Below are 15,938 nucleotides of genomic sequence, written 5' to 3' on the forward strand. Positions count from 1 at the left end.
TATCTCTACGACACCCAAACAAAAGAAGCTAAAAAAAACTACAACAAAAAATATCTACAATTGTAGTTGTAAAAATCTAAAACTCCAACTCGGAGAAATCAAATTATAAGAAGACCAGCTACAAGAACATCATTTATTGAAAACAATCCATCGTTATTGCTTATTTTGACTGCAAATTAAAAAAAAAAATAGACATTAGTAAATAAGAATGATGAGAAAAATAAATTTTATAAACTGGATAATAATTGTCACAAAAAGTGTAAAAAGTAACAATTATAATGAACAAAAAAACTAAAAAAAATTATGTTGAGTGCAACTCTTGCCATCAATGAATCTTATTTAAAATCTCATAGGAAAACAATAATTTAAATAACTAATAACGGTAATAATTTTTAATAATAATAATAACAAAAAACAATTTTATTAAATTAATACGATAATCTTTAAGTTACTAATTTAAATAAATTTTTAAATGAGAAATTATAGTAAATGATCCAAAATAATAGCATCAGTAAGCTAATATCCTTATTTTAAAAATTATAAAGAAATGATCATTTTACATTGTTGATTATCTAAATTGTCATTTTTTATCATTTATTTATTTATTTAGAACCGTATGACTTTAATATAGTGATATATGTACATTTGTTTTGTTTAATTAGTTTTTATTTTAAAATTATATTAATTTTTTAATTTTTTTATAGGTTGTTGGTATATTATTTTCCAACTAATGTACATATTTTTTGTGGTATAGTATATCATTTTTTTTATGATATTTATTTTCTATCTTATTATATATAATGATACTATATAATTTTGTATCATGGTATATACATTTTAATGATAGTGTATAATTTTGTTAACATAGTATATACATTTTTTTGTAATAATTTTGTAAGTTTTGATGGTATATTATTTTCCAACTCGGTATATGTATTTTGTAGTATAGTATATCATTCAACAACTCATAAAAAATGGAAAAAAAATCAAAATAACTTTAAAATAAAAATAAATTAAACAAAACTAATATACATATATATCATAATATTAAAAAATTTAGAATAAAATAGTAATTTGCTAAATAGCATACTTGTAATATGTAATATTAAAAAAATAATTATGTTATTTTACTACAAAAATAAAAATATGGACATATTTATTTACTTTCACAGTAATCATCATTTTGTACCTAGGCCAAGGATAACTAACTTAAGAAGACAATATACACAAACCGAAATAACTAACTTAAAAATTGAAAAGGTACTAATTAATAATAACTTTTTTTTTGACAAAACTAATTAATAATAACTTAAACTTACCAACAAAAACTATACCAAAACAACCTATTTTGCATCAATTTAGCCTTAATTTTATCAATTGTATAAAACTAATATAATTGTCTTAAACCCATTATTGATTATATATATTTTTTTTTGTAGCAAATTATATGTTATATATAATAAAAGTTATAAATTATAACTTATAATATATAATATACTTCACTGAGAAGAACTTCAAGTGCGCCAAGTGAGAGTGCCGAGCAAGAAAGCAGCAGCAATGCCGCCGGAAAGTGAGAGGCCAGTGACCAAATTGTATGAAGGTTGAGCGCCTGGACCGTGCTCGACATCTTGAGTGGGGTGGCGGTGGCGGTGGCTGGCCTATGATTAAGATTTGGATTTGGGGCAACTTTACATGGATCTATATTAATGAGTCTTTATTAATCATAAAAAAAATACATGAATAAATAAAGCACCAACATTGAAAATTCATCTCCAATAACCCATAAATCTTTTTATATATTTGTAGAATCAAAAAAATATATATATATTTTTTTTTAATAAAGGTTGTAAGTTAGTAGGAGGGGATATTATTCTAATGAAAAGATAACACTTTTGTGTGTATTTCACACACACTTTAGACTACTACTGTTGATTTTTTTTTACAAATTATTCAGTACTCATTTGAATCTTTAAGTACACAATTCATAATAATACATGGTGGAATCTCTTCTAACCAATTAACTTCATATTTTATCAATAGTGCATATACGGCTAATCTATGAGCAGGGCCGGCCCTGAAAAAAAGTGGGCCTAAGACGGTTTTAATAAATTTGAAAAAAAAATGAGCCATTTTGTATATGTAATTTTAAATAAAATTAAAATAATATTTAGTAATATAAAATTAAACTAATTTTAAATAAAATAAGCCCTGGGTAGGGGTGGGCCCTAGTCACGGGCCTAGCCCGCCTATGCCCAGGGCCGGCCCTGTCTATGAGTAGTAGTATTACTATTGTGTCACATATAAGTCACACACATCCGGAAAGACAAATAACAATGATCTAATATTTATAAAGAGACAACCCTAAAGAATAACAACCTCATGGGAAGAGATGAAAGAATTTACTACAACTCCAAACACCATTGTGTAGCTAATAAACAATAAAATATTTATATGGGCTGGCCTCAACAAAATAATAAGAGAATTTCTAAGAAGTTTCAAAGACTACAAAGTGTGACAATAAACGAGCATTGAGTACACAATATCAACAACAGTGAGATTGCTCCATCAGCTACCCGAAAAGGATGGCCCTCTATTATGTGTGAAAGAATAATAACCTACAAAATAAACAAATAAAAACAGGTTAGCTACTAAATAATAAGAATTAATAAATATTTTTTATATTGGTAGAAAAGTCTTCTAATATAATTTTTACAAGAATTCTATTTTTATGATTTGGAGAAACCAAATAAACAAACAATTTATCTTTGAAGGTCATGAATGTGTTATTATTTGATTTAGGCTCTGTAGTGTCTCGACGAAAACTTAATAACCAATTACAAGTGTACATGTAGGCAAAATATGAATACTATTACAATAAATATTTTTATTATTAAAATAAGTATGTGTCTACCTCTTTTTATTTAATTTTTTTAAATAATAAATTACATAAAATAGGATAAATGTATATCAGAAATAAGTAAATAAAATTATAGTGTAAATAAGGATAAATATTTTAATACTACTACCACTACAAATGTTTGAATCTAAGCTATGCAGAGCTTCTTCGAGAATAGCCAATAAAAGAAAATAAAAAATAGGAATGCGGTGAGCGTGGATCGAACACGCGACCTTCAGATCTTCAGTCTGACGCTCTCCCAACTGAGCTATCCCCGCTTTGTGTTCATACTCATATAAAAATACAACTAATAATAACTATTGTTACCTGTATAAACTAATTATATAGCTGCAGAGAAGACCGATGGTGGAAACACATGAAATATGGACGAGTTTTTTTTTTTTTTTTTTTTTTTTTGAGCTTTAGAATTTAGAAATTAATAAATGAGAATGACAGCCAAATCTATTTTGTGCCATCTTAATTAATGTCCAAATTATTCACCATTAAATAATGGAGAAAACTGCCATCATTTCATTCAAAGACATCAAAGAGAGCAAGCAATTCAACGTCTGATCTCTTCAAACTCGAAATGTTTCGAACACTGAAAAATTGAGTCCATTATTTCTTTGACATGATCACATATGGAATCACTTTAATTTTATTTAAAAAGAAAAATATTGTCGACTATTATATAGAATTGGTATAACTTGTTCTGATCAGTTAAATGAGACATAATAATAATATACACAAAATATGACGGTGAAGTTAAGATAGTAAAAATTCAGGAAAAGTGTATCTGACAGGAAAAACAAGAATTGCGGTGAGCGTGGATCGAACACGCGACCTTCAGATCTTCAGTCTGACGCTCTCCCAACTGAGCTATCCCCGCAACCATGCACATATCTTACTTTGATAACTTTAGTCATATACTTTATTTTAATTTGATAACTTTACCAATAAACAAACCAACCAACTGCATGAGACAGACAGTCGTACCATCGCAATGTTCTCAGCTTTGAGTGTAAAAATAGATGAACAAATGAATTTTGTATTAATAATCAGTACAAATATAGAATCTATAGATACAATTTGTATCATACAAAGCAGCTTATAATGCATAACATCACTCAAGAAGCCAGTATCTCAAGTCTCAACAATGTTTCAAAACCAAGCCATTAGACGGTAACAACAATACTTTCACCGGCCAACTTGAATGACACTCGTGCCACTTAAAGACATGGAAGAAGAGACACAGTTTTTTATCTCATCAAACGTAGGGTGAAGTCCTCTTCCACCGAAGTTATTCCGGCGAGTATGAGACGACGATGCTGCAGCCTCTTTCATCTTCTCAAGCAACTTATTCATTTCCATTCCCTCCTCTTCAGTCTCACCATCACCACCAACACTCCTTTCTAATAACTTCACAACTTGCCTCATTGTTGGTCTCTCATGGGGTTCAGGATGCACGCACCACAATCCCAAGGAGAGCACTCTCTCAACTTCTTCCATGTTATATCCACCTTTGCTCTTTATCCTCGCATCAAGAGCACTAACTACTTCCCCTGTCTCCTCCATTATCCTCCATACCCAATGCACCAAGCCTGGCAATCCTTCTTGAATTGGTCGTCGCCCACAAACTACCTCTAGAACCAGTACACCAAAACCAAACACATCGGTTTGAGTTGAGACTCGACCAGTTTGAACCACTTCTGGAGCCATGTATCCCACAGTTCCAACCACTATTGTGGTACTGGCTAATTTATCATGATGGTGCATCTTGGCCAGGCCAAAGTCTCCTAACCTTGCAGTCATATCCTTGTCAAGCAACACATTGCTTGCCTTGATATCTCTATGTAAAACCTTAACTTCCCAACCTTCATGCAAGTAAAAGATCCCAGAAGCTACATCTTTCAAAACCTTTAGTCTCTCCTCCCAAGTTAATGCCATACTCTCATCACAGTCAAATACTCTGCTGTCCAAGCTCCCATTTTGCATATAATCATAAACCAAAATCAAGCTTCCTTTCTCTCTTCTACACCAGCCTCTCAATCCCACCAAATTCCTATGCTTTAGTCTTCCCAAGCTTGAAATCTCAGCCAAAAACTCTCTCATTCCCTGATCATTCTTGAGCGAAATTCTCTTTACTGCAATATCTACCCCCCCTGGCAAAACCCCTTTATAAACCTTCCCATTACCTCCAGTCCCAATTACGTTTTTCTCCAAGAACCCCTCTGTTGCTTGGTGAATCTCTTTATAACTAATCCTGTGTGGCCAATACTCCGTTTCCCATTCTTCAGTATTCTCCTCCACACTCCCCGTTTTCCTGACCAGAACAACATATCCAATTACCAAAAGCACAATAGCTAGTAAACCACCACCAATACTAACCCCTACAATGAACCCTTTTGACTTTAAAACCGACCCTTTTGGAACCACAAAAGAAGGCAAGTTTTGTGTCACCAGAGCATCACCAATGGAGAAGTTAGTATTACTAAAGCTCCAAGCTAATATCCTATGACTCTCAACCAACTGCCCAGTTGCCCCAGAAAACCCAACATACATTTCATCAAAGAGAACCCCAGAAAGATTAACAGACTCACTTATCAATGGCCTTTGAGGCCTTCTCCGACCTGCTGGAGCCATGGTTATGTTAATCCTTGAATCAGAAAAGTCTATCCATACTTGATAGTTAACCCCATTTTTAAGCTCAGTTTCTCTGAACTCCTCAACATCTTCACCATCCCAATACCCAGCAGAGTGAGAAGCCATAGAATTAAGCGAATTAACGTTTAGACCCACATGGTTATCATCAATATCTTGGAACTCTTGATTCTTGAACACATCAAATTCGATTCCGAGAATATGGTTGACGGAATCGCCATTATTGGAGAAATTAAAGAGACCCAGATGCTGAGATGAGCTCCCGCCTTCTGTACCTCTAGAGGGTACGAGCACAAACGCAAAACCGTGGCCGGGTTGGAAGCCATCAACTGAGGCGATGGAGAAAATGAAGGAGGTCGAGAAGGGCTCTACCAAAGTCGAAGAATTACTGGGTTTTGTGGCGATTTTTGAAGGGTACAGAGATCGTCCAAGGGAGAAGGTTGAGGCATTTGTGAGGCTGAGGATGGAGGATTCAATAGTAGAGTCCCCAAAGAGTAAGATATTAGACGAGTTGAAGTTACTGTTGAAGATGAACTCGGTTGTGGACGAAACCCAGTTCAAGCTAAGGATTATAATTATGATGGCAGGAAAGAACATGGCAAAAACTTTCAGAGACATTGGAGACGGGAAGAGAATAATCAAAGGAAGTGTTTTTGGGAAAGTAGAAGAATATTTTGTCTCTTCTCACTCTATTATTTATGTATCCATGACAAGAGGTTTGGGGGGACCCACCGCCGCCACTCATTGAAGGTCTGTTAGAAAAAAATTTCAAATTTAATATATTAAAATGATTGTGAAACACAATTTCAATTACGCGGATTTTATACCATAACAGTATATTAGTTTGAATTCGATCATGATTACAAGAATAACGACTATTATTTTATTTAAAGAAAAACATTTTGATTATGATAATATTAATTATTTGATTAATTTTAGAAAAAATTTAAAGAACTTACATGTTTTATGAAGGATCAAGTCACTTGTAATTTTATATAGATATTTTGGAAAATAAGTAAAAGAATTCTAGTAAATGACCCATCATAGAAATTTATGGTATTTTTATAAATTTATGAAATTTCAGTAGATAATCATATCATGGAATCATTTAGTGTTTTAGATGTTATAAAAAATTTCAAGGGGAATGACACTTTATGGAATTTTGAGAGTTGTGTTTGATATTTAAGAATTTTGAGAATTTGTAGTTCGTGTGACTGCACTTAATTTTAGCGATTAAATTGCCTACGTATATTTTAGAGAAATAAGTCAAACATAATTCAAAACATTTTAGAATTTTTTGAGATTGATAATCTCATTTTGAAATTTGGTTATTTTATATGGTTTTGAAATTACTTTAGTACACTTTTAAATTTTGAGGTAAAAGATCTTTTTTTGGATTACCTATTTGAGATACTATTTAAAATGGATTTTATCATCTCATGTATTTTAATGAGCTTATTTGGGATTTGAAAATTTTATACCATTTACATAGTTTTATAATTTTGTCATTTTTTTCATAATAATTTTATGTCTTAAAATCTCTTTATATATATCTTTTCTTCAAGAATTTGTTTTATATATAAAAAGATTATTTTTTGAGGAATAAATCTAAAATTTTATATCAGATAATATCACTATTTTAAAATTTAAATTTTAGTTTAAAATCGTGAGATAAAATAAAATCTGACTTTATTTATATTTAAAATTCGAATTTAAATTTAATTTGGACTTTGAAATATTTTGTTTTTTTAATATATTAACATATATTATATATATATTAATATATTATTTGATTATTTCACTATTAGTTATATCTCTAAGTTTATTTTATAGTTTTACAAAAATAAAATAAGAGTCATATAATAAGTTGTTATTCTTTGACAGAACATACACACAATTTTATTATAGTGCCTTTTTAAATATATATATATTTGTATATGCATAATTCACCTCATTTTTTTGATTTTATATGTATATACATATACGTGTTAAAGATTTTATATAAAACTTTAGAGCATATAAACTCATCCAAGAATAGAGTCTAGTTTAGGTTAGAATTTTAATGGTATGTATTGTAATACATATGTCATCCATATACATTCGTTAATACATGATGGCCTTTTTTTGTTTTTTACTATCTCCCAAAACCAAACGGGCTAATGTCTCCTCATACAAGTGCATATGTAAAACAATGGCAATTATGAGGAAATTAAATCAACAACTATTTTGGTTAATTAGATTTCTACGTTTTTAGGCTTCGGCTTTGAAATTCAATTCAGGTATTGGATTTTGGCAAGTTTTGCTTTCTTGATTTTAATGTTTAGCAAAATTTATTTTTTTAAGAAAACTTTGACAACGTAACTAAATATGAATTTGATGATTTATCATGTTTTTCATAACTATATCTCATTTTTTGAGACCTTTTAGTGGTAAAACCTAGATCAAAGTAGACCATAAACAACATGAAAATCAATTATAATTTTAGGAGAGATTTAGACAACATAATAACATAGAGAAATCAAATTTCCTCATTTCCTCTTTGGTTATATCTCACTTTTAAATATCTTTTGTAACTTATAAAGCTTACGTCAAAGTGAACCAAAGACAAAAGAAGAAAATTATTGAAAAATAAAAGATGTTTGGAATACCAAAAATAAATAAATAAATAAATCTCGTACTCACTTTGTAGAAATCTTTGAAGATAAAAATCTTAACTCTATGTATTTCCTTTCTCTTCCTTTCTTTTTCTTGTGTCTGATTTATTTCTCATTTTATAAACTCAATTTTACATTAAGTGAAAAAAATAATAAAGATATTCATCTCTAATAAGTTGAGGGTTAATGATAACACTTTCTATAATAATATATTTAATATATATTATTATATTTTTTTTTCGTTCAGCACAGTAAAAAATTTAACTTCATAACTTTGCTCCCATTAAAAAAACGAAGCATAGAAATGTCTGTTGAGGGAAGTAGGAAAAACTACTGACAATTACAGACGACATGCATTTATGGTAGTGTTGAAATTCAATGGTCGTTTTGTTTGTTCTATGATTATTGGGGCTGCAGGAATAGTTTGACAGATAGATAAAGTCGAAGACTTTGGTTGATAAAAAACAGGTGAACGTCCCTGTTATCTTCTTTGACCTGTCCTCATTCTATGAAGAATATCTTATCATTAATGGATATGCTGTTTTACATTATCAAATATCTTAAATTTCTCTTCTAACAAAGATTGTTGGGACATCATATGGTGTGCCAGTATTTGTGCAATTTAATATTAATAGCAGATGATATGCGGTATCAAATGGTGTTATCAACATTGCCTTATAGCAAAGGAAAGCTGATTTGACTTGTAACTTTGAATCACATCACGTCCAGCTACTTCATGATCATGCTGAGCAGGCATTTTGGACGCCATGCATGAAAGACAACTCTGACATAATAAACCAAAAGATGGACTATACGTGTGGTTTCAAATAAATTTATGTTACTTTTTCTTCTTCTCGCTATTATTATAAATTGAAACATATGAATATGCCAGAATACAATTATGGACTCATTCTCACGTGGCTTCTAAAACGACTCTGACTGTATTAAATGCTGTAAAATGGAGAGGCCTCTCACAGCTCTCTATCTAGATTTCCTACCTATACATGGAATTATCACACCAAGTACTACGAGAGGAGAGCTTATCATGCTCTTTTCTCTCGTTTTCTCTCTATATATCTCTAACAAGTGAAAAGGAATGTGTTGGGTGCCGTAGGATCATATATCTATCCAGCTACTTGCTTAGAGGCAGACACTGGATATGCTAGCCCCTGTGAACCCGGTCTGCTTTTGTCCAGTCGTGTTCGCCGTGCATATTCTTGGATCCGGCGATCGTGCTCTTTGAGCATCTGATCCATGTTATTCGATGAAGCAAGTAAAGGGCCAGAGACGTAAATTTTGTTCGACTTGTGGTTATGACCATGCTGGAGAAGAACATCAGCAACAAATGCATCAGATAACTTGGCAAATTATAACATACTTCTTGTGAAATGCATAGAAGCAAATAGAAAATATGTACCACTAGGTTATTGTTCTCTCTAAATCTGTGGATTTTCAATCATTCACATACATCCATTGGGGAGAGGAAAAGGAAAAACAATAACAAAACATTCATGTCATACATGTTGGAACAAAAACAACATTATATTAGAAAATAGTCCTACGATGTAATGATTAGTTGTCTCTTATCTTCAAAAGTAACTAATGATTTTGAAAATGCACTACGAATGAACAATGGAATTATGTTAGAAAATAAAATATTCAAAACAATGCATTAGATGAAACTAACCAGACTTGATTCTTTGTCACAGGCTTTTCCATCATCTACTTGACGAGAATGTGCTACTCTTAGCGAGTGATGCTTTCGGTCCTGCTTCTTTGTAGAATCTGCTTCATTAGATGATAATCGGAATCTACCACCATCATTTGTTGTCTCTTGCGAGTGTGAGGGACCAGCTTTCACTTGCTGATCTTCAGATGATGCAGCAGTCCTAGCTGCCACTAAACCAGATAACTTAGACAAGTTGGCTCTAGTTGAAACATTGGGAGGATCATTACGGTCCCTCCCAGCTCTTGTTTGTCCATGGCCAGGAATTAGTGGCCCTGAGAGAGATACCCTCCTGATATGATCATCTCTAGAATCCTTTCTTGAATCTCTAACTGCTCGGGACTGCTTGGTTGGAACAACCAAATATCCAGAATGAGATTCCTCCCTGCGATGGGTGAAAATTTCACTATGGCTCTTCGAATTGGAATGATCTTGTTTTCTCTGTAGCCAAGTAAGAAAGGCATATTAAAATTAAGGAAAATCAAAAAAATGTTACATAGTACAATACACAATTATATTGGTTCGAGACAGAATTTTTAAAATGCCAATGAGATTTCAGCAGTTCCAAAATACAGAATAAAGTAACTCCTGACTTCAAACATCAAACTTACGATAACATAAATCTATTGTTTTACTTAAAAGCCAAGTTCAATCTTCTTTTCTTTTCAATTCATTTTTGTCTCCTTAATTCCTAACAGGACAATTTAACCTGAAACTAAAACATGACATGATTACCCCAGCATAAGCATTTGCTGCATGGATTGCTTGAGCTTCCATTTGTCCTCTCCTTTCGATATCAACCTTGTGGCCCCTTCCACCTAGTGCTCCTTGTCTGTAAGTATTAGAAAACAAATTAACTAGAAATTACACAATTGTTTCTGTCTAATGCAAATAGAAGTTTAAAAAGAAACTGATGCATAACCACTGATCTTCCATAAAATATTACTAACATGAACCAAAATATCAAAATTATTATCAAGGAAAAACATTATAAAATCACCACACTGAAATCTTACAGGTGTATTAAAAAAAGCAAGAATGTTAACTTTATAAAACACCATCAATGCTTAAAACTTAACCTCTACTGAATACTTCTAACCAACAAATTCCAACATGTACCTTCTAGCTTCTTCCTCTCGAAATTTGGCATCAATCTCCTTGCTGGGAGGATACTTGGGTAAACTTGAAGGATCACAAGCAAGAGGGTTTGTGGTAAAGAACTGCATAAGAATATTCATAGTTAGGCTCAACAATTATGCATTAAACACAATATAAAAACACCAAACCATTCTAGTTTTATTCTTTTCCTCATGTATTAGTTATAATTACTTTTTCCATAGCAAATGTGTAGCTTTGGTATGAAGAAGGAAAACAAGATTAGCACTTGAATAGATGCAACAAAAGCAAGCGGCATATATGACTATAGTATCTCCCACTTTTTGTGGCACTTGAATAGATGCTACTAAAGTTAAACATATTTTGCTACTAAATTTAATAATATTCCCACTTTCTCCTTTTCTTTTCAAACAAAAGCTAACGCATTGTGGTATCTATTGTCATTAAGATTAGAAGAGCATGAAATCAGGCAGAGTCTCCAGTATGGCACATGACTTTTTTTTCATCTAAATTAGATAACTATTTGTTTATATTTCAAAAAGAATTCAGGTCACACCTCACTCTTGAGAGCAAAAGCTGCTGTCCTTCGATTGGAAGGATCTATGGAAAGTAAGGTTTCCATAAGCTGCACAGCAGGAGCAGGAAGTTCTTTAAATGTCTCTGCAACACATCGTCTATAAGGTTGTGGAGGCTTCATTACTGTTGCATGACGTAAGTGCAAATTCCTCCAATAATCCTCAGATGGCGAGCCACAGAGCTTAAAGATTTTATGTAGTTGTTCAACCTACACAACAAAATAAAAAAATAAATAGTTTATATAGGCAACATCTAGTACAACATAATATTCTGGAATACATTTATGTATGGAACGAAAGGCTATCAACAATGAATCCATTGCTAAAAAAACAAACTTGTAACTTTACCTCTGTTTTACCAGGCAAGATAGGTTTGCCAGAATATAGTTCTCCTAGAATGCAACCAGTACTCCATAAATCCACTGCAACACCATAGTGAGAAGCTCCAAGTAGAAGTTCTGGTGGTCTATACCAAAGAGTAACCACACGGCTTGTCAATGAGACACTATTATGAGGATCATAAAAGCTTGCCAAACCGAAATCCGCAATTTTCAAGATGCCGTTATTGTCAATGAGAAGATTTGAACCCTTTATGTCACGATGCAGAACACCATGACTATGACAATGATCAAGTCCGCTCAAAAGTTGATGCATGTAGCATTTGACCTAAATAAAATTAAGCACCACATTACAATTTAGGAATCAAATAGAAGAAGGAATCATGTTTCTAAATAATAGCAAAAGAGAAATTCAAAAATACATTCCTTCTGAATATTTTTGTTAAATGACCACAACATAATAATACCACAACATACAGAAGAACTCTAACAAGATGAGTACCTGGGATTCAGAGAATTTTATTCCCGGACGAGATGCAAGTCCGGTAAGATCATGTTCCATGTACTCAAAAATAAGGTATAAGCTGCAAGAGGTACGTGATGCAATCAACCCTTCCAACTTAATAATATTAGGGTGGTTAAGCCGTCTTAGAAGAAGGATTTCCCTTGCCATGAACTTGACACTCTCAAGATCAAGATTATCAAACCGTACTTTTTTCAAAGCAACAAACTTATTGTTAGTGACATCACGAGCCTTGTAAACACTACTATAAGTTCCTTGGCCAATCTGCAAAAGAAAAAATGCCATCACATGTCAAAAAAACAAGCCAGAGCATAGACTATCTGACTATGATGCAAAAGATGAGCAATCGTTTCCCTAGTAATTTTTCAGTAATTACTTAAAATTGGCATACTATCAAAATACTTCCACTGAATTGCTTTACACTTTTCTAAATGGTCATAAAAAATCTAAAAATAAACAAAGATACAAGGATTACATGCAGCAAAACTTTCGACACACAAAATATAGTGAATTAGCAAGCATGATGATCTAAATCATTCTTTTCAAAGTAACTGCCGAATTTCCCGGTTTTTGTACGAATATCATTAGTCACACTATTATACAAAGGCGAATGGAAAATCTAAATTAGAGAACGAACGTACTTTATTCAATTTCTCAAAAGTATCAGCACGCCGCGGTAACCATCCTCTGATAGCTTCAGGTGCCGCCACAGAGAGCCAGCCCGGCCACCCTGCCGCAACCTGCTCTCCCTGTGTAGCCTTTGGAACTTTTCCGAACCCCGGATGATTGAAGACAGCAACTTCAGTCTTCTCTGTCTTCTTCATCTCAGCCTGATCCTCATAAGTTCTCATAGAGCCATTGATTTTCTTGTCAATTAACATAACTTTGACATCACCACCATCCAATCTCTCTTTAGTCCAAACCCCTTCTTCTCTTTTTGAAGAATTGTGTCTTGAGCCCTTAAGTTCCGAGTATTGGTTGTTTGAAGAGGACAATATCTTTCTCGGGCTTTCCCTGCTGTCTTTGACAGCGGAAGTCTTTGAAGAAATACAACCCATTTTCTCAAAACAAATAGAAGATAATCCCACCAAAACCCCACTCCACAAGCAAAATCAGCACCCAAAACCAATCCCAAACTTCCAAAAAACTTGTTCTTTCTTCAACTCCATAAAAAAGGAATCTCACCCATTGATCAACTACCAATAACCACTCAAGGAATTCACTTCTAAAATTCTTGAAAACTTTCTTTCATCTTATATCCAAACATAAACTTTCCAACGTCCAACTACACTACTATTCAGATGATGGGTCTAACGAAAGACCTCAGAATACACCTCTACTAAGAAAAACAAGACGAACCCAATTATTAAAAAAAATGCCTAAAAAAGTTTGACGAATTCAAACATACCCAGTACAAAAGTCGCTAAATTCAATCACCCTCTTACTCCGCCATGTGGATAGAACCAAACCCAAAAAAAAGTATGGATGATCAACAACGTTAAAAGCCTAAAAGGGTCTGAAAGAAAAAGAAATTTCGTAGAAAACCCAAAAAAAAAAAAAAAGTGAATTTGAATGATTTTTAGAAATGGAAAGAGGCTTAGTTACCAAGAAAAAGCAGAAACTTGTTGAGTGGCCTGGTTTGATCGTTCAACGCGCATTCAAAAGATAATCGATTCATATCATTAATATATAAAAATCATTTTTTTAACTTAAGAAGACGGCTTTGCCGGCTCTTTTGCTCAGCCAATAATATAATAAAAATTAATTTTAACTTTCTCAGAACTAATAAAAAGTAATTCCACTTTTTCTCTCTCTCTTCCACTTTCTCTAACTAAACAGTTGGAGTTGGTTTTTGAGTTCAAAAAAAGTTGTTTGGCATTTCAATGCTGCAATAACGCGTTTTTATGATATAAGAAGAATATCCCCTAACTAATATGCCTATTTATTTATTTTTTATTCATTTTTGGGTAAAATTTCATTACTATGCTACTATTATTATTATCTACCTTCTCAAAAAAAAAAACAACTTTTTTAATTTGTTGATGTGCAAATTTATATACTTTTTATGTCAAAAAAAAAATAGATTTTTTATGTCAATTCAAGTGAATATAATTTGTCAAATTTTCCATATAATAATAATAATAATAATGAGAGTGATTTTTTTTAAATAGGAAATAAATTTTTGCTATGTTCTATTTTAAATTGGTAGCATAGCCATTCAAGAATACTAAAACACTTTGATCATCTTTTTCATTTATATGGTTTGGACTCCAGAATCTTAATTTTGTTGAGCATTGAAGATAATCTTTCTTTTATTTTTCTGGAAAAGGTTAAAGAAAATTATAGCATTTTTTTAAGGATTATCATAGCAAGTTTAAAATTAAATATTTACATTTAATCTTTTTTATTATTTAATAATTTTATCAAAATAATTTTATCAAAAATTATGAATGACATTAATCCACGTCACAATGCATATTAACCTTATTTACTCATTCGTTGCTTTTTTATAATTAAAAGTAAAAATCAATAGTAATGTAGTTAAATGCAGCATCTTTCTAATTTTACAAGCAACATATTATAATCATTCTCCTAATTTATTTTTGCGGCATTATGTTATTTTTATTCATTTATTCAATTATGATCATGTTCAAAAATACTAATTAAGTTAAATTTATACTATTAATTAATCTAAATTTATCATTTTTATAAAAGGGCATAAATCCACCTATCGATCAAATATTAAATATAATTCTTAAGATTCCATCTTAACTCATTTGTTTATCTCTTGCATGTTTTGTCAGAAAAATATATAGATATATCAATTGCATGCCATTAGGAGAAATTATAATAAATGGTCACGAATAATGGAGGTAACTCAGGTAAGTGATAAAATATTCCATACATTCTAAGTAATAGTAAAATAACTACGTTTGTTCTAATTAGTTTAGGGAATATCAATTATGCTTATATATATATATATTTGGTAAATAATCATTTGTTACCTGTATTTTATAGAAATACATATTTGGCATCTTATGTTTTCAATAATATTTATCTCGTACTTTATAATTTAAAATCCTCCATATTTAGTGTTATGCACTTAAATTTGATCAATAAAATTTTATCAAAATGATCAAATTGTCATCAATATTATATGATTTCAAATTCAAATTTAATTACTTAATTAGATATAATTGATAAAATTTGATAAAATTTTACCGTTCAAATTTAAGTTCAGGGTAGCAAATATGTATAATTTTAAATTACAAAGTATCAGATCAGCATTATTAAAAACATAAGATACCAAGTCTGTATCACAACATATCAAATAGTTATAAACCATATATTTTTATCCTATATATCTTATATAATTACTCAACATAAATTTTTTGGTGTCTTTTTAAGTATACTTTTAAAATAATAAATAATTAAAAAAAATAACAAAT

At 31.4% G+C, this 15,938-nt stretch overlaps 2 protein-coding genes and 2 non-coding genes across 4 annotated transcripts; all 4 read right to left on the bottom strand.

Moving 5' to 3' along the window:
- Positions 1–3,101: 3,101 nt before the first annotated feature.
- TRNAF-GAA (transfer RNA phenylalanine (anticodon GAA)) lies at positions 3,102–3,174 on the bottom strand. Its single transcript has one exon. It is a non-coding gene; the product is annotated as a tRNA-Phe (tRNA).
- Positions 3,175–3,712: 538 nt separating this feature from the next.
- TRNAF-GAA (transfer RNA phenylalanine (anticodon GAA)) lies at positions 3,713–3,785 on the bottom strand. The gene has a single exon. It is a non-coding gene; the product is annotated as a tRNA-Phe (tRNA).
- A 139-nt stretch (positions 3,786–3,924) lies between these two features.
- On the bottom strand, positions 3,925–6,218 carry LOC133817483 (probable L-type lectin-domain containing receptor kinase VII.2). The gene has a single exon (XM_062250021.1). The coding sequence runs from the start codon at positions 6,173–6,175 to the stop codon at positions 4,094–4,096; it is 2,082 nt and encodes a 693-aa protein (XP_062106005.1). The 5' UTR covers positions 6,176–6,218; the 3' UTR covers positions 3,925–4,093.
- Positions 6,219–9,029: 2,811 nt separating this feature from the next.
- On the bottom strand, positions 9,030–14,306 carry LOC133817482 (probable serine/threonine-protein kinase At1g54610). Its single transcript, XM_062250020.1, has 8 exons — positions 13,131–14,306; positions 12,469–12,753; positions 11,977–12,294; positions 11,610–11,837; positions 11,057–11,157; positions 10,673–10,769; positions 9,899–10,378; positions 9,030–9,533 (listed from the first exon to the last, which is right to left on the bottom strand). Exons 1-8 carry the CDS (start codon positions 13,545–13,547, stop codon positions 9,336–9,338), a joined length of 2,124 nt encoding a protein of 707 aa, XP_062106004.1. The 5' UTR covers positions 13,548–14,306; the 3' UTR covers positions 9,030–9,335.
- Positions 14,307–15,938: the final 1,632 nt, after the last annotated feature.

Source organism: Humulus lupulus, chromosome 2, assembly GCF_963169125.1.
Source record: "Humulus lupulus chromosome 2, drHumLupu1.1, whole genome shotgun sequence".
In the NCBI taxonomy this organism is placed as follows: Eukaryota; Viridiplantae; Streptophyta; class Magnoliopsida; order Rosales; family Cannabaceae; genus Humulus; species Humulus lupulus.